Source organism: Falco rusticolus, chromosome 5 (genome assembly GCF_015220075.1).
Source record: "Falco rusticolus isolate bFalRus1 chromosome 5, bFalRus1.pri, whole genome shotgun sequence".
In the NCBI taxonomy this organism is placed as follows: domain Eukaryota; kingdom Metazoa; phylum Chordata; class Aves; order Falconiformes; family Falconidae; genus Falco; species Falco rusticolus.
This window is the reverse complement of record NC_051191.1, coordinates 55,959,616-55,977,282: the sequence shown is the minus strand read 5'-3', so window position 1 is coordinate 55,977,282 and position 17,667 is coordinate 55,959,616. Positions and strand designations below refer to the sequence as shown.

Sequence of the window (17,667 nt, the reverse complement as noted above, 5' to 3'; positions counted from 1 at the left end):
CTCTTCTCGGCACGCTCCTAGAAGGAGATGTTTTAGTTCCGAACAGCCAGTGCATTCTTTATGTTCTTTCCCTGTTTTCACCGACCTCTTTGGCTACGTCCTGCTGTCCTGATTAACTTGGCGTGTCTCTTCCAGCGCTGCTGGGCGGAGCTGCAGTAGGACTTGCAAATACTGGCTCTGTGGGTGTGGGGCAGCAGACAACGCCCAGCATAAACACTACCAGTCAGATAGACCCCAGCTCCATTGAGAGAGCCTACGCAGCCCTCGGACTGACCTATCAAGGGAACCAGATGCAGACACAGCCCCAGGCGCAAGTGAAGAATCAGCAACAAGGACAGTCACCCCAGGGTCTGCGCCCTATGAATCCTATGAGTAAGTTTATCTGCTGGTGTTAAAATACAAACTACAAGAAACCTTCCTGTGCTATATCTAATGCAAATTTTCTTTACCTACTAGCTTAATACAGCCAGTTAACTTGAAAAAGGAATGGCTTTGCAGTATTTTAGACTTGAGATAGCAAGTTTCTCAGTGGAATGGGAACAGTAGAGGGCCAGATGCCTTCTCTTGGAAAAGTTCTCTGGGAAGAGTATTTTCTTTGGAAAAATGATACTTTATTTTTTTTGAGAACCAATTTTCCAAAGCATTTTATTTGATGTTCTTTTGTAGCTTTATAATTGTACTGTAGTGCAAGTTTCGGGCTTTTAAGGAGTTTTTAATTGGAAATGCATGCATGGGAATGCTTGTGCTCAAGTGTACTTCCTTGTCACTCAGACTCCAGCATTTTACAGTTGTATCTCAGATATGTAATGTTGGTTTTTAAAAGGAAAAGTAGTAAATAACAGACTTTCTCTCAGATTCCTGTCATGTGGACTCACATAGATGTAAGTTGTCTGAGTGGCTTATTGGAAAATCACCAAAGACTACATAAGCATTTTAATTTGAAGTGCAGTTAATTCTAACCTATCGCTGGTGTCAAATGAGGCGACCTTTATAAGCATTAAATCTAATTATGATGGCTTGAGACTGTCACAGGAATTTTTCTCACCCCCAGCTCTTTGCTTGAGTTGCTTGTGTTTTTTTTAATGGAAAAGAGGAAAGATGAGCTGGTAGAGCTTTATCACAGGCTTGTATGGGATTGCAGTGATCCTGCCTATATGCCCTATGACAGGCTTGTGTATGGAATAAGTGCTGCACAGGGATTCTATGATGAAGGACCTGAGAGGCTGCAGAGGAAAGCAGCAGCTGGTTGCAGGCTGCAGCTTGATGCGCTGTTTCAGTGCCGAAGGAAATGCTACTACTCCCGAGTTACTCAGGAAAAGGCTGTTGGGTAGAGTAGACTTGTTAATGACGTGATTGGTCCTCATAGGTTGCATGTGACTTGTATACTGCTAAAACTTTGCCTTCCAGTATGTACAACTTCTAAAAAAAAAAAAAATAGGGAGGGGAAGGGTCTTGAGAGCTGTCTTAAAACAATCAGGTTAAAATAATACAGTTTTCTACTGTGCATTAGAGTGTTTTACAGATAAGTTAATTTCTAGGAGCTCCAAAATGGTATAGTTAAGGCCTTGAAAGGTTGAAAGGAATGTCATCCTTTTTTCTGAAGCAAAATGCTTCTCTGTTTCGTTTGTTTGTATTTGTTTTTTAGTAGACACACTCTTTTTGGTCTCTGTGTGTTTTTATTGGGCACTCCTTGTAGTGCTGATAAGAAGATCCAGTGAGATGGGGTTGAAAAGCACTTGGGGGATGTAGAGCTGAAGCTTAATGTAGAAAAGCCAAGCATGGAGAGTGTAGACTTTTGACTATAGTTTCATTATTAGGAGCTGGTGGCTAAGAAGGGAATTGCAGCAGGTGAGATAGGCCATGACCTGGTAATTCCTACATGACAGTGGGGGTATTTTATGAGAAGCAGCAGGATTTGGTGAGGACTGCGATGTGAAAAGATGCAGTCCTAAGTAGATGAAACAAATGGTAGGGTTTGGCAGTTAAAAAGTGAGAGTTAAGGCAAAGGTTGACAGTTGTCTTCTACAGCAGCTTGTTCTCGACACAGTGAATTTGGGAAGAAAGTGGCTAAGGCAAGGGAGGCTGGAGGCAGCTTTATGAAAAGACCATTAAACACTCGGTTGTGATATTAGAGGTAAATACTAGGCTTGATACACTTAATTTCAGTGGACTTCTCTTGTACGCAGTGTTTTAGTTTTGCTTGAAATACCGATTCTATAGGATTCAGATGTCCTAAATACATGTGAAGCTTGTTAACAGCTTTCATGCTGCCATCAATTCACAAAGTGATCTATTCAGAAGCTGCAGACAGAAATATGCTGCATTTTTCTTGACTATTTATGGTGATTGAGATCTGTGATGCAGGAAAGCAGTAGAGGTTTTTCTTGCAAAGGGTTGTCAGATTTTCCTTCTTAGTACAAACATGGGAGTAAGTTGTAGGATCCTTAAGTATGGAGTGGGTGAGAGGGGATCTTGCCAGATGTAGGCGGTAGCTGACGTTTTAAGTCTGTGAAGCCTTTGTGAATATATATCCTAAGCCTCTGAATGACAAGAAAACCCAGGCGCTTCTAAAGAAAAAAAGCAGAAGTGGTTGGTAATGCTGAATCTTTAGTTAGGGAGTCACAGGAAGGGTCTCTGGTACGTAAAGTTTGCAGCAAATTGAAGTTGCTTGTTCGTTGAGAAGTTCAAGAAGATGGGCAGAGGGGTAATATGGTTTGATGCTTCACTTGGTCATCACCAGTGCTGTGCCTCAGACTTTTTCTAAGTTGGTGAAAGGAAAAGGGTAAAGACAGCAACAGGTAGTTAAATGCCCTTCACAAAAGTCAAAGTAGTTGAAAGTCTAGACCTTTGTTATTGCCGAGCAATTACTTATTTTGCAAAGTAAATGGGCTTTTTGTTTAAGAAGACTTGTTCTTCTGTTTTCTAGGTGCAAATCCAATGGGTGTGAATGGAGGAGTAGGGGTTCAAGCCCCTAATCTGCTGCCTGACTCAATGTTGCATTCAACAATGAATTCTCAAAAGTAAGTTGAATTATTCTTTGCACCCCAGTGATTTTGTTTTGATCTCATGGCACTTCTTGCATAAACAGTGGGGTAAATGCCATTGATGGCTATCTCTCCCTTTGGATTTTGTAGCTTTTGTTGCAGGTTTCCAAATCCTTGGGTAGTACAGCATGTACTTTTTCACGGCGTTGTTTTGGTGTCTGTGCAGCTGTTTCTGCAGAGTTTGTCCATTGATTAGGGAATGGCTGAACTAGCACTTTGTCCTAACATTATTCTAAAAGAGGCTATGACTGTAAGATGACTAAGCTTGGGCTAGACTTTTGCCCTCAATTCTTGCTCTGTTTTTGAAGCCCCATGATGAGTGAAAGTGCCAGCGTTGCCAGTTTGGGAGCCATGCCAACGGCTCAACCATCCAATACTGGAATTCGAAAGCAGTGGCATGAAGACATTACTCAGGATCTTCGAAACCACCTTGTTCATAAATTGTGAGTAGCTCATATCAGAACAATCTACTGTTGGGGGAGTTGCTGCCTCTGAGCTGGGCGGTGATGGTGTGTGGGGCAGGAGGAAGCCCAGCTCCCAAACCTAAGGGGCACGGAGGGAGTTGTGTCAGGGTGCGTGAGAAGGGAAAGCAGAAGCCTGAAAGGTGCTTTCTGGCTTTCCTGGCTGTTAATGGAGCTGCATCTCCTGGTCTGGGGCCGTGGTAGCAGAATTGTCCCGCTCTGTACTCAAGCCATCTGCACGAGGGCAGTGTCCCCCAGGAGCGGGAGCAGTGCCTCAGTCTGTCAGGAGGTTTGCTTGCTGCTTTGCGTTCAGGTCACTGGGGTTAGTGCTGATGTCCTCCTGGCCCGGGGTCATCCTGATCACTTGTGCATCTCTTTCTTTTTTTTTTTTTTTTTTTTTCTTTCTTTCTTTTCAGAGTCCAAGCCATATTTCCGACTCCTGACCCTGCAGCACTGAAGGATCGGCGTATGGAGAATCTGGTGGCATATGCTCGGAAAGTGGAGGGGGATATGTATGAATCGGCAAATAGCAGGGTGAGATGCCACCCTCTGTCGTCCAGTCGTGTGTACCTCTGCCTTGGTCCCATAGCGATTGGGGAGGAAGAGGAGGGGAAGCAGGGCTGAGACTCCCAGGCTGAGGAGGCGTGTGTTCGGGGGCTGCCAGCTGGGGTCTGGGAACCAGCCAGTTGCAGGCTTCTGCCTGGGTGTGCTGGGCGTCAGGGTGGTGCCTGTTGGGGTGTGCTGTGCCTGACGCTTCTCGGAGTCCCCTGAAAGCAGCACAAAGCTCTCCACTGTGGTTCTCCCAAAGAAGTGTTGGACACGAGAAGAGGAATGCCTGGTGTTGGTCTCATGGCTGCCGGCAGTGCCCTATTTTGCCCTCCTGTCTGCCCGGCAGCCCCTGCAAAGGGAGAGCCACCCTGGACCCAAGCCAAAATGTGTGCACGGAAAGCTGTTTTCCGAGCTTGGATCACTGGGACGTGTTGCCTTTGCTTGCTGTGTGTGTCACCTCCTTTCTGACTTGTATTCCTCCCCAACAGGCAGAGTACTATCACTTGCTAGCAGAGAAGATCTATAAGATTCAGAAGGAGTTGGAGGAGAAACGAAGAACCAGGCTGCAGAAGCAAAACATGATCCCAAATGCTCCGGGCATGCCACAGGCTCCCATGAACCAAGGGCCCAACATGGGACAGCCCCAGCCAGGGATGTCTGCAAGTAAGAATGGTTGGGTTACTGGCTAGCCTGGTGCAGGGGTATCCTGTACTGTCATTTTGGTGGGCTGGTGATCGTTTTGCTATTCCACAGGTCCCTGGCTTACTCACAGTTAGACAGAACTTTCTCCTCTTCGTTCAGAAGTACTTGCAAAACCTTTGCTTTGCTTATGTGTAAATTACCATGGATTATCTAAAAACATGTAGTGTTCTGAGCAAATTGAAGTTATTACGCTTACTTGGATGGTAGAGGGAACAGAGATTAAGTTGCATCCTTAACATTATAGAACTTACTGCTACAGTTAGAATCTACTGATACTAATTTAACAATAACTTCAGTTACTATAAGAGAAATATTTTCATAATTTTCAGTTTTGTGATGTTTAAAATGATCATCGCTATTACTGTTGCTTCAAAGCAGAGTATGATGGTGTGCTTAGGTATTTATGCCTTTGAAAGTTTAGATTGTGCTTGTTCCATGAAATGTTTAGTTTTTTCAGACAAATGGCCTTTCAAGCATGCAATCAAAACCAGATTTCACTTCTGTCCTCATGCAGCTGTCTTCTGTTTCACAGTAGTTCTGTTACTTGAATTGACCTTCCTAATGCTAAATAGATTATTAATACTATCATCATCATAATCACCAGTCATTACAATTAGTTGTTGTTGTTGTTATCCCTGTTAACCATGCATTTGTATATTAGAACAAAATTTTACTTTGGAAAGGGGTTAATGATCAAAACTATCATGCTTCTAAAGAGTGTAATGTTGATTCACACCATTAGGAAGGGACAAACTACTGTAGGCTGTCAGGTATCTAGTATATTTTTATTTGGGTAAGAGAAAAAACGGGTATTGTGGGTGATAATTTTAGTTAGAAAGTGAAGAGAGGCATCTACTGACCTTGCAGTCTTGTATTTCCAGTTAAATCCTGTAAGTAATTGAAATACAGGATCTTAAACTGTACCTTTCTAAATAAAACTGCGTACCATACTCTTAGTTCTCTTTTACAGTTAAATCATATTTTTATTAACTATTTGAGCCACAGTCGGCTTCCAAGATATTTTTTTTCCCTTTGTGATTCTGGACTAATCGCTTTGGAGACTGAAGTAGTCTTTCTTTAACTGCAAGTTTTGCAAACGTATTTTCTAGAGCACTGCCCACCCACACCCCACCCCCCTGCCAACTCCCTTCTGAGAGCTTCATTCTCAGAAGAAAAGGGAGTTTTCCCCATGATTCTTTCATGTTCTTAGATACTTTACAGTTAAAAATGCAGTTCTTAAGGCATCTCATGGAAACAAATGTATAGCTGTCAGTGACTAATAAGTTGCCTAAGAAGATCAGGTTAAAATTTGAATTAGTCAACTGAGGAGACAAAAAACTTTTTCCTGCCCCCCCCCCCTCGCTAACCCTGCAGAAAGATTCAGTAGCTCTAGGCATATGCTGCAAGAATCTTCATTGGAGTTCTTTTTCTCCTACTTAAATTTGGATGTCTTTTGGTAAATCCAGCTCTAGGTCTTTTTATGCTTGAAGTCAAAATAGGGTGTACCAAGGTGCATTACTAAGATCTAAGAAAGACTTTTAAATGTTGATGCTGTGACTTTATTTGCTGTAACTTCTGTAGAAAGTTTGGCAGCAGATACTACACTTGCAGTTACTTATGTACTCTAGTAGTTCTGAAACTTCAGAGCTTTCATAACTATGTGGTGCAACAGAGTATTTTTCATAGTGTTTTAAATCTGGAGGTGCAGTAACAGTGTAGAGTGGTCTGTAGAAGTTATTGTGGTTTGGAATGTTCATGATCTACTTGGTTTGTTGTTGAACCTTGCTAACCTACTTAAAATTTGTCATCAGTTTCTGAAAGCTGACTCTGTCAGAGGATATTTCTGTCAATGGGACATGCTTATATTTTCAAGGAAGTCTTTGGTTTTGCTTAATGCTTTGACGTCTCTTGAGGGGTGTTTAGAGTTATTGGACTGTGTCTGCACATTTTTATGTTTTTTTAACACGTGGGTTTTACTGTGTAATTCTTACTAAAATGTTTGATGGATAAAACCTGGTGGTCTTCTAAATGCCATGGTCTTATTCCAATATCTTTTTTTCCAGATGGTCCTCTTCCTGATCCAGCCCTAATACGTGCCAATGTGCCAAACCAGATGATGAATCGCATGCAGGCACAGCCAGGTAAATATTTGAAGAATACTGGCTACTGTTATTTTAAAGGAATCTTGGAACTGGGCAGCTCTTGCTGAAGTGTCATAGCCCTTGTTTCACCTGTGGTTTTCCCATTTGATTAAAGAGAATAGCTATCTATATTGTATAATACTTAGATAGCTATATATATAAGAGAATAAAAAACTATATCTAATAGCATTTTATGATCTTGTGAATTTGAGCTGCATGTTAGCTGCTTGCTTTGTTAAATAAAGAACTTGATGCTTTTGGAACTTCAGATCATGTAAGTGAACATAGGACAGCGGGGTCAGTCAGGCACACTGGACTTAGCCAGCTTAGATGAGGACAGGTTGGTGGCAGAGGGAAGATGGCAAGGATTACTGCTCAGAAGGCAGGAGCAGAACTTTTGTTACAAATTCAAGAAGTATTGTAGCCAGCATACAAAGTACTTAAGGAAGTGGAGATTCAGTTTGGGATTCAGTAAGTGAATTTCTAATACATAATTAAGGTAACACAACTTTCTGTAGAAGGTTGATCTTCAGCAGTAGATGTACACTATTGGTTATTGTGGACTACAGTAGTTTTCAAACTTCAGAAGAGCTTTGATAACAGTTAATGGAAACGTGTTTCAGGGGGAAAAAAACCTTTAGTCTGTATTCTGAAGGAGTGTGGTAGCTTCTACATTTTATAATTAAAATTATTCCATGTAACTGGTTGATAGGAGGAAGTATTTCCATTATAGTATCGCATGCTTGAAAACTGATTGCTAGAAAACAAAATTAGGGAGAAAGTGACAGCATTTCTTCTCCAAATGTTGAATGGTACCCAAAGGAGATTTCAGGCCTTTGTTTATAAGTTTTTTTTGGCACAAATGCACAGGAATGAATCAGTTTGGCCAGATGAACATGCAGCTGTCACCGATGGGACCCCGGCAAACCCCTCCTCTTCAGCACCCTGGACAGCTAAGCCAGGCTGGGGCCATGAACCAGGTCAGTGTGCCTTTTGTGTTGAGCTCACAGTTCTGCTTCTCTTGGCTGTGGTTTCCTTTAAATAATTAAAGAAATTTAGAAAAATCAAGCATTATTTCTTCTTTCTCTTGACCCTTGGTTCCTCCTTTTGCATCTCCACTGAAAGATTTCTCTGGTCTATGGTAAGCCTTTACATCTTAGCAGTAAAAATTGCCTAAAAATTAAGTGGCTTTTTGTGCTGTCGCATCCTTAAAACAAGGAGCAAAACTAAATCTTAAGTTACAGTCCCAATCTGAACTCAATATCCTTTTCCTTTGCTTATAAGGGTAATTTTCATAATTTCTTTTGAGATGAGCTATAACAACGCTTTCCATGTTGTATCCTACAGATAAGTGGCAAGCATCTATTTCTGCAACAAGATAAAGGGGGTTTTATGTTAAAATTTGCGGAGGGTGTATGCACACTGTGAAATCAGTTCCTTTCTTTTCCAACAGATGGGGTTTCCTTCACGTATGCAGCAGCCAGGAGTTGGCCAGCCTTCTGGTCAGAACCAGTTTCTACAACAGACCCAGTTCCCTGCTTCTTCACCGGGAATGAACACAGCAAGCATGCCTATGACTCAGCCTGGCAATCAGACACCAGTTTCTCAAGTAAGCTTCTGATTTCTGCAAGTGGTGTCAGTGGGCGCTGTCATATACTGGTTTCACTGTTCAATTGGTAGTAATGGAGAACAACTTGTTTTTTCAAGTTACTTTTGGAATTGTAGTCAACCAAATTCACTTATCGAGACTCTGCATCTTCCTGATATAGCTCTGGGACTGGCAAGAGTGAAACGTTATTGGCATGTTCTCAGGCTTAAGTTTAAGTGTGACAAAGGAATTTTTTAAAGTTTGTTTTCATGGAACAAAGAAGAAATTGTTACTCAGCATGCAGTAGTTAAGAATTTCATGCTGAACAGCAGAGCAGCAGAGCCTGAGAAATTAAGAGGTGCTGGCATAAGTCATAAAAAGGCATGTCTATCCAGGACCAATGTGTGTTGCTGGCTTTGGGGGATAGGAGGGTTATCACTACTACAGTCTAGCAGTTTCCTTTCTGTCCTCTCCCTCTCCCTTTTCAGCAAGAACCTTTCAGGCCAGGAAGAAGTAGGGAACGTCAGTTTGCTTCTCGTTGATGCTTCTTCCTAGTTTGCAGGCAAGATTATTGTGGAGTGACAGCTTTTTTCCTTGACCAATACAATTTTTTTGTAATCTTATAATGGTACAGTTACAGCTGTACTTTTATTTCTGATGATAAATTCAGTTTCTAGTCTTGGCGGGGGGGCATGGGCACACTAAGTATTGGAATGCAATTTTTCACTGGGGTGCATTTTCCCATATTCAGGATGTACAAATCTGCAATTCTAGAAAGAAATGTTTTGTGAACTGGTAGTGTAGGTGTGTCAGTCTTTAAATATATCAAAAAGTACAAGTTATTGTACTGAAATTTCTTTTAGAGCTAAATAAATTACAAAACAGCTTTATGTTTGTGTGGAGCAAAATAAATCTAGTAGACCATTTCTCCTTTTGAAATAAAGTTTTTAAAAACAAACCAGATAGTTTGTCACATTTTTTTAAAGTATGCCAGAAACTGTGAGAAAGCAGCCATTTGACAGCAATTTATCTCTCTTTTCTATTTCAAGTCATTGCAAATGTGTACTTGTTTTCCCACAGGCACAAATGACCAGTGCTTCCTGTCCTGTGAATTCTCCTGCAATGGCTCCAGGTTCTCAAGGGAGCCATATTCACTGCCCACCTCTTCCACAGCCTCCCATACACCGAAATTCTCCTTCCCCAGTACCTAGTCGAACCCCAACACCTCACCACACACCCCCAGGCTTGGGATCACAGCAACAGCAGGCAGCAGCAGCTGCCACTACTGCCCCCACACCTGCTCCTCAGGCAATGCCACCTGGACCACAGTCGCAAACTATGCACCCCCCTCAAAGGCAAACTCCAACACCTCCGCAGGCACAGCTGCCTCCACAGGTCCAGCCTCCGGTTCCAGTTACCCCTTCTGCAGAGCAACAGCAGCAACCTTTGTCACAGCAGAGCACGACTGCATCTGTTCCTACACCAACAGCACCGCTGCAGCCTCAGCACCCCACAACACCTGTAAGGAAGTACTTTGATTGTGCTTTTCCTGCAAATGTTTTAAGTGTAAGGCTTAATTTTCAGTTGGTCTTTTTATTTTTTTGTGTGTCTGTGATAATGGAGGTAGCTTCTGGCATGTTTAATATCAATATAGGGTGTTCTTGCATTTGGGAGGTAACCTTTTCTGCATCAAGACAAGTCTATAGATAATCTGGTGCTTCCAGAGAGGGACTGTTTTTCAGAATTCTAGTGCATGTTTTGAAATTCACTGTGAAGCATGGATGAAGTCTTTAGTTATGTCTACATGTGCATGGTGGTGGTGTACAATAGGGAAACAGTACTTAACTTTCTGTGTACCAGGCCTTCCAGTGCATGTTTGTTGCATGTTTTTCTGTAGTTGGGTGTTGTGCAGTGCTATGTTCTTCAGGTGAAGCAAGTAGGACTAGAGTGCATTTAAATTTGGTGGAAATTAGTATATGTAAAAGGTAGATTACAGAAAGAAAAATAAGTTTTATTAGGAGCCTGTTTGTAATGTGAGTTTTGTTCCCTCAGCTTTCACAGCCAGCTGTAAGTATTGATGGGCAGGTATCCAATCCCCCATCCACAAGCAGCACAGAGGTGAACTCTCAGCAGACTGTTCCAGAGCAGCAGCAGCCACCCTTGCAGGAAGTGAAAATTGATATTAAAACAGATGAAGGGGAACCAGAACAAACAGAGCTGCAAATGGAGGAGAAATCTGAGGTGAGATTGTCAGCCAGTTGTTGGGTAGAATAGCTTTATCTAGTGCTGCTAGATGCTTTCTGTCTCCATGTTAGCCATTCCTTCCACAGTTCAATGAGAGCTGTAGGTGCTACCTGCTGCTGTTTTAATTGTCATCTTCCCCTACTCCTTCCTAAAGAAGGGTCTGGTGAAATGGTGGTAGAAGCCAGTGGCTGCAGGAAGGACCATGATAATGTGATTGCAGCTGTGAGGCTTTTTGGTAAATGCCAGTGTAAGAGGGCATTCAGGTCAGTCCTTAAGGTGTTACTGGCAGCTGTTAAATATTAGTCTAGCAGATATTAGGATGAGAGGAAATGGCCTCAAGTTGTGCCAGGAAGGTTTAGATTGGATATTAGGAAAAAATTTCTTCACTGAAAGGGTCATCGAGCACTGGAACAGGCTGCCCAGGGAAGTGGTTGAGTCGCCATCCCTGGAGGCGTTTAAAAAAACGTGTAGATGTGGTGCTTAGGGACATGATTTAGGGGTGGACTTGGCAGTGTTAGATTTACAGTTGGACTTGGTGATCTTAAAGGTCTTTTCCAACCTAAATGATTTTATAATTCTGTATGTACGTGATGGGGTGCTTTACTGGGCTCTTGACAGCTTGTCATGTTGTGTACGAGAGACTCAGACCTGCCTGATGAGTACCTGTGTGTCTGCTTGCGGTTCAAAACTGGTTAGCAGCTCATCATTGCTACTACTGCAGTGTTTAAAGATCTGTTCTAGCACATCTGCTCAAGTTTTAGGCAAGTTTTTGACTATAAATTAGGTGCTCTTAATTCTAGGGCAGAGTGGTGGGCAGGATGCCAGATAGGTTTGAAAGACAGGAACATGGGTGGGTGACTACACAGGAGACTAAGTGACAGGCTCCAAACTACTTTCCAGCTTAAAGCAGAACCAGTTGTGGAGGAGTGTAAACCAGACCCAATGGAGCAAGAAGAGAAGAAATCTGAAGTGAAGACTGAAGTATCGGAGGGGGAAGAAAGACCTGCTACTCCAGCTACTCAGTCTTCTCCGGCAGCTGGGCAGTCTAAGAAAAAAAGTAAGCACGAACACTGTTTTGACTGAAACTCACTGCATCTCCCTAGGGTAATCTTCAGGGCAGGGAAAAAAACACCTGAGCTATCTTCATTGATAATCAGTAGGCTTGTATGGATGTTCTTTATGGCTTTTGGACAAAAATATCTAGTAACGTAAAATGTGCTTGTAATTGGCTTTAGGTTGGTTCTTTAAGGCGTTAGTATTAGACATTAAGCCCCAGTAAAACTGTCAGTACAGTAGAGATTTGAAATACTAATCAGTTACAGATTTTGTAGACTATTTTTTTCTTGGGACCTCAGAGAGGGGCTGTTGGAATGTAAACTAGCTCTATTAAATTTAGCAGTGTCCTCCTATGATAAAAAACCCCCGAGATATTCTTTAATATCTTGACCATTTCCTTGTGTCTAGGTCAGGGGTCCTCAAACTACAGCCTGCAGGCCAGATACAGCCCCCCAGGGTCCTCAATCCAGCCCCCGGTATTTACAGAACTCCCCCTCCTCCCCACCGGGGGTTGGGGGGGGAAACCAAGCAGCTGCAGATGACTGCCTGCCACGGCATCTGCACGCTGGCCCCCTGTTGAAAAAGTGTGAGGACCCCTGGTCTAGGTGATCATTTTAATATTCTCCTCAGAGCTCAGTGTTGCAGAGGGCAAACAAACTGTGCTAAGTACCTTAAACCCATTGTCTATAGTCTCTTTCAGAGACCTCACCTTTTCCAGCATGTTTCTTCCTTACAGCTGTTTCTGCTATCTTTCTAATGTTGATTGGTTTTCAAAGTTTTCAAGCCAGAGGAGTTACGGCAGGCGCTTATGCCAACACTGGAGGCACTTTACCGTCAGGATCCAGAGTCTCTTCCATTTCGACAGCCTGTAGATCCCCAGCTACTAGGAATTCCTGTGAGTATCCTAGCAAGATCCTTTTCTGGCTTTAATTCAGAACTACCGTATTATGGCATACCTGTTTGAGAACAGCTTAAGTCTGTCTTGTTAACATTTTTATATTGATGAATTTGAAGAGGTTTAGCTTAGGCAGTGAGACACACAATGTCTGACTTAGGAAAGTTTGTTTTTTCAGAAGTTTAAGCTCTGTGTTCCTTTTGATAAATAAGCAGGTGTACCATACATTGAAGTGATCACCAACAGATCCCTGGTGCTGTGTGGGCTTTTTATGGATGTTGCTTAATGTTGTGATGCTTCTGTTGCTGAATTCCATAGGTGTTTCTCATCATATAGAAAACTTCGCTGAAATAAGGGACATTAAGACAATCAAGACCACTTTAAAAAAAAACAAAAACACACCAATGATTAATAATCTGTTATAAGCAAGGAAAGAGACGTTGGAAGTTCTAGTTCTTGTTTAGGTTGAATTTTCTGCTTATTTTAGAATTGTTTTCAGAAGACATTACTATCCTTCAAGGATTTTATCTTTTAAACTTCTGGATTGACCACAGAAGTACTATTTATACACAAATATGTATACATAGAAGTCCTATTTTTAGGTACTTTGAGCAACACTTCTTGCCTGAAAGGCTTTTTTGTTTGGTTTTGGTGTGGGTGTTTTAGGATAGATACTGCAGAAATTCAAGGCCTGCTGTATTCAAAGCAGGTATAAATATTGCTGATATTCTTTAACAGGCTCTCAATTGGCTGTCATTTTGAGGACTTTTGTAGGAGAAGTGGTCCCATAACTGAGGGGGGGAGGGAGGAAGGAATAGGAAAAAGGCATTATTTAGAGGAGGCATGATATCTTTTATCAACTAATAAAGTGGTTTCTTTTTGTTTATTAGGTTGTCTGGTCTACTATAAACCAGGAGCTATCTATTAATGCTCATGTGCATATCCTCAGGTCACAGTGGCTGTAGAAACATTGCTATTTCCTACTTGTTGTAGTACTTGTTTTGCTGACTAAAATTAGAGTGGCTTTTTTCATCAGGAGTGGAAGAGTAATAGAGCCTGAGAAATAAGGGAATAATGAGGAAAAAAAAAGCACTGGGGAGTGATACGGTGTTATTTAGAGACTTCATTGTATGTCACAAGAAGTTTGACAATCAAGTCAGGGAGGAACCTGTTTTTCTTGATACACTGCATAAGAATTTATATGCTGAGAATGTACATGCTGTCATGTCACAACCTAGTTCTGTAGTAGTGTTTTGATATGCTGTGTATTCTTGCAGGATTATTTTGACATAGTGAAGAACCCCATGGACCTCTCTACTATCAAGAGGAAGCTAGACACAGGACAGTATCAGGAACCGTGGCAATATGTAGATGACATCTGGCTCATGTTCAATAATGCCTGGTTGTATAACCGCAAAACATCCCGGGTATATAAGTACTGTTCCAAACTGGCAGAGGTGTTTGAGCAAGAAATTGACCCAGTTATGCAGAGCCTTGGTTATTGCTGTGGAAGAAAGGTAAGAAAATATGTATTTTTAGTCTGCTGCTTGCTTCCTTGTATTGAAGGCTGGAAAAACACAGCAGCTGCAGTTGTTAGCAGTTATGGTGTGTCAAAAATTTTGAAAGTTTACCAGGATTTAGCGGTCCTGAGTAATCTGCTTTTGAGGTTTTTATGGATCTTCTAATTCTATCTAGTGCTTAAATCATCTATTTGTATATGAGCCCTTGGGGCGGAAGTTGGTAACTGAAGGCTTATTTTGACTAGGGTGAACCTGTTTGCTATTGCAAATTAAACAGATGTCATTTTGTTACTGCAGAAGAAGTGTTCTCTATTTCACTGCATATTGAGACTGTGTGTTTCCATTGTCTTGTTTTGATATGCTTTCCATCTTTGGAGAAGGGCTAACTTGAGAATAACAGCCCATTGAACACTTTATGACTAGCACTTCATACACTTGCTGTACTGTCAGATGTGTGCTCAGAGTAAGGTGGAAATGAACGTTGTCTGGGTCACACTTGCTTCCCATGGAGCGCAAGTGACAACATGTACGAGTACTAAGAGGACCCATTCCTCTTTGCAGTTGGAGTTCTCACCACAGACTTTGTGTTGCTATGGGAAACAGCTATGCACAATTCCTCGAGATGCCACTTACTACAGTTACCAGAACAGGTAAGGAAAACTTTTACTTGGTGCGGTTTTTTGCATGCTGCAATCCATCTGTTAAAGGCATGCATGTATTTACATACACACCCCACCCTCTTTATATGTGTACACCTATGTGTTTTAAGATAAAAACTTGCTCGAAGTGCCCTTGAGTAGTTTTCCTTGTGTGTTAATGATTTTTTTCTGCAGAAGTTCACTGCAGCCTTTGCTTTTCCTCTTTTGTTTGCAGAAACGTGATGTTTTACTAAATTTTTATCCTGCAGTTAATTATATCTTCTATATACAAGTCTGTTGTCTTTGCTTCCTACTATGCAGCAGTATTTTTCACGCAGAACATTGAGTAAACTATGCAGCGAGTGTGTTAATGCTCATAATACATACTATACTTGGCAAGTCTTTGTTTTTCTCATGATGTTAACGCTGAAAAGCAAACTTATTTTTGTGATGCAAATCTTCACTGGAAGAGTTGTGTATTCAGATCTTCAGTAGATTGATACTTGCTTTTTCTCCTGAAGTTTCTTTTGAGTTGTCTTGCAGTAGCTGTCGGCAGCTCTGTAAAGTGCTGTCACTTCTACGGCTCTTTTTGAATAATTTTTTTGACTTGGGGTTTATTAAAGGATTTAAACCCATTTGACTTCTGAAGAAGGGTTCTCACTAGGCATCTCTTTGCCAGTTGGGGAAGCAAGGCAGGAAGAAGCAGAGAAATGCCTGCTTTAACATTCCCATATCCTATGGCCTGTCACCAGAATGCACCTGTTAGGGCAGAGGGCTGATTACCTCCAAGCTATGGCACCTCCATGAGTTTAGTTCCTGCTCTCCATTCTTTCTAACACCTTAAACAGGAAAACCCTGCAGAACAACAAAAACACTTAAGGCTTTTACCTGAAAGCCAAGAAAATTTTGCAAGAATTGTAGTTTTCTTTAAGCACCTGGTTAGGTGGAAGCAACCAACCAAAGAGCTACAGGAGATACCTTAACCTTCTTAGTCTTCATAAAGGTTTATTGCACTGAATGGAGGTTTTTAGGAGTGAAGTAGTAGAAAATAAGGTCATAGCATCCAATAATAACTATTGTAGTTTTAGACTTGCATAGTGTAGAGCTACTCATATCATGTCAGTGTCTTCTGCTTATGTTTGTCTATGAGCAAGCACTAGATGGACCAAAAGACTATTTTTTGAATATCTGACACGCTTTACATGTTTTCAAACATTAGAAGGGAATATTTTTATTGTAACAGGTGCATATATGTCACTTGTAAATTACGTTATATACACACATGGCATATATGTCTGTGGTCTGAAATGTACAGTTCCAGAACTGCTGTTCTCTGCATTATCTCAGATGAAAACTGGGAGAGAAGGTTGAGACCTGTCGTCTTAGCTTAACAGCTGCTGTACTGTTGGCTTGTGTGGCTTTATATTAAAAAACTTTGAATTTTATTTCTTTCTATTTTTAGATGTCTTGTGCACTCAGTTAACATACCTTAGTAACAGAGAGGCCACAGTTTTAGAACATTTTTGAGGGCTGGGGTAGAATCTTGAATTAATCACTGTTTTATTCAAGTATAAATAAAATCTTCTCTGTAATGCTTGCTGTATTGATGCCTGGACTATTCTACACACCAACTGGACTATGGCAAAATCATATCTATGTAGACTATTATGTATGTAGTTCATGTTAGGTATGTAGTTAACACACGGTTTGACAGTTCTGTGATGTCCGTAGGATTTTTGAGGACATTTTTTTGTTCTCGAAGCCTTCTGATGTTTAACTTTCCCTTTCAAGTGGGAGAGAATCCTGTGGCTTTTCAGCATTTACACACTTAAGATGGAAGACTATCTTCCTTCCATTGATCTGCAGACCCTCCTGCCAACAGAACTGCTGTGCTGATGTACAAGTCAGAGTAGCAGTTCTTCCTTCTGCTCTTTCCTCTTTCTCATTTTAATTCTTTGCTGTACTTGGCATGGATTATTAAAATGAAGAGGGTATGGGTATGCTAAAATGGAATACTCTTGTTCAATTTGCTTTAATCATTTGCTGCTTGTGAACCCATTTGAGAGATTTAATGCTAATCTGTGCTTTGCCTTGGCTTTCTGCTTTGTGTTGTCTTGTCCTGCTTCTGTGTTTTTGGTTTTGTCCTGTAAACCCCTATTTCTTTGTTTTTGTGTGTTATTTTTTTTATTTCTTCTTCATGCTTGTCACTGTCTGCACTTGGCTTTGATTGCGCAAAAAAAACCAAAAACCAAAACCAAACCAAACCAAAAAAACAAACGAACCAAACACAATGTGGGGCCCATAAATCTGCATCATTGAATATCCTTGTCGCCGTTGATGACCTGCTCTCTGCTCCTGTCCCTTCCTTGGCCTGCTGTGATTGGTGGCTTCGTTGCTTGACTTGGGCTGTGTTGTGTGGACGGAGCAGTTCACCCAAATATGGCCTTCTTGCTGACAGGTATCATTTCTGTGAGAAGTGCTTCAACGAAATCCAAGGGGAGAGTGTTTCTCTGGGAGACGACCCATCACAACCTCAGACGTGAGTTATTTGTGTTTGACCTGTGCATTCGTAAGCTGTGTCGTGGCCTATAGTACTTTCTCAAAGGGAACAAGTTTAGTTTTAGGCAACCCTTCCTGTTTGTAGGCTGGCCAAAGGTAGATGAGATATTCTTCATAAGAGCCTGGACTTGTGCTGTAGATTTTTTTCTTTAAAATCTGGACTGACTGAACTGTACTGAAAAATAAGGACTTGGTGCTTAAAACTGCAATTATACCAGTAGAGGGGAAAGAAGAGAATCACTTTTTTTCTGAAAAAGTGTGAAAGTACTC

The 17,667-nt window shown here is 41.4% G+C and overlaps 1 protein-coding gene across 3 annotated transcripts in view; it reads left to right on the top strand.

Annotated features, from left to right (window-relative positions):
• EP300 (E1A binding protein p300) overlaps nucleotides 1-17,667 on the top strand; it is a 65,805-nt gene that overhangs the window by 29,759 nt on the left and 18,379 nt on the right. Inside the window, exons 6-20 of one of the 3 annotated variants that reach the window (XM_037390577.1) lie at nucleotides 136-372; nucleotides 2,927-3,020; nucleotides 3,353-3,487; nucleotides 3,922-4,039; nucleotides 4,543-4,717; nucleotides 6,820-6,897; nucleotides 7,768-7,877; nucleotides 8,351-8,506; nucleotides 9,566-10,051; nucleotides 10,538-10,726; nucleotides 11,630-11,786; nucleotides 12,562-12,680; nucleotides 13,958-14,197; nucleotides 14,762-14,850; nucleotides 17,297-17,377. In XM_037390577.1, the coding sequence (XP_037246474.1) occupies nucleotides 136-372; nucleotides 2,927-3,020; nucleotides 3,353-3,487; nucleotides 3,922-4,039; nucleotides 4,543-4,717; nucleotides 6,820-6,897; nucleotides 7,768-7,877; nucleotides 8,351-8,506; nucleotides 9,566-10,051; nucleotides 10,538-10,726; nucleotides 11,630-11,786; nucleotides 12,562-12,680; nucleotides 13,958-14,197; nucleotides 14,762-14,850; nucleotides 17,297-17,377 (2,464 nt within the window). The remainder of the gene's footprint in view (nucleotides 1-135; nucleotides 373-2,926; nucleotides 3,021-3,352; nucleotides 3,488-3,921; nucleotides 4,040-4,542; nucleotides 4,718-6,819; nucleotides 6,898-7,767; nucleotides 7,878-8,350; nucleotides 8,507-9,565; nucleotides 10,052-10,537; nucleotides 10,727-11,629; nucleotides 11,787-12,561; nucleotides 12,681-13,957; nucleotides 14,198-14,761; nucleotides 14,851-17,296; nucleotides 17,378-17,667) is intronic. The other 2 variants (XM_037390578.1, XM_037390579.1) reach the window with 2 other exon arrangements.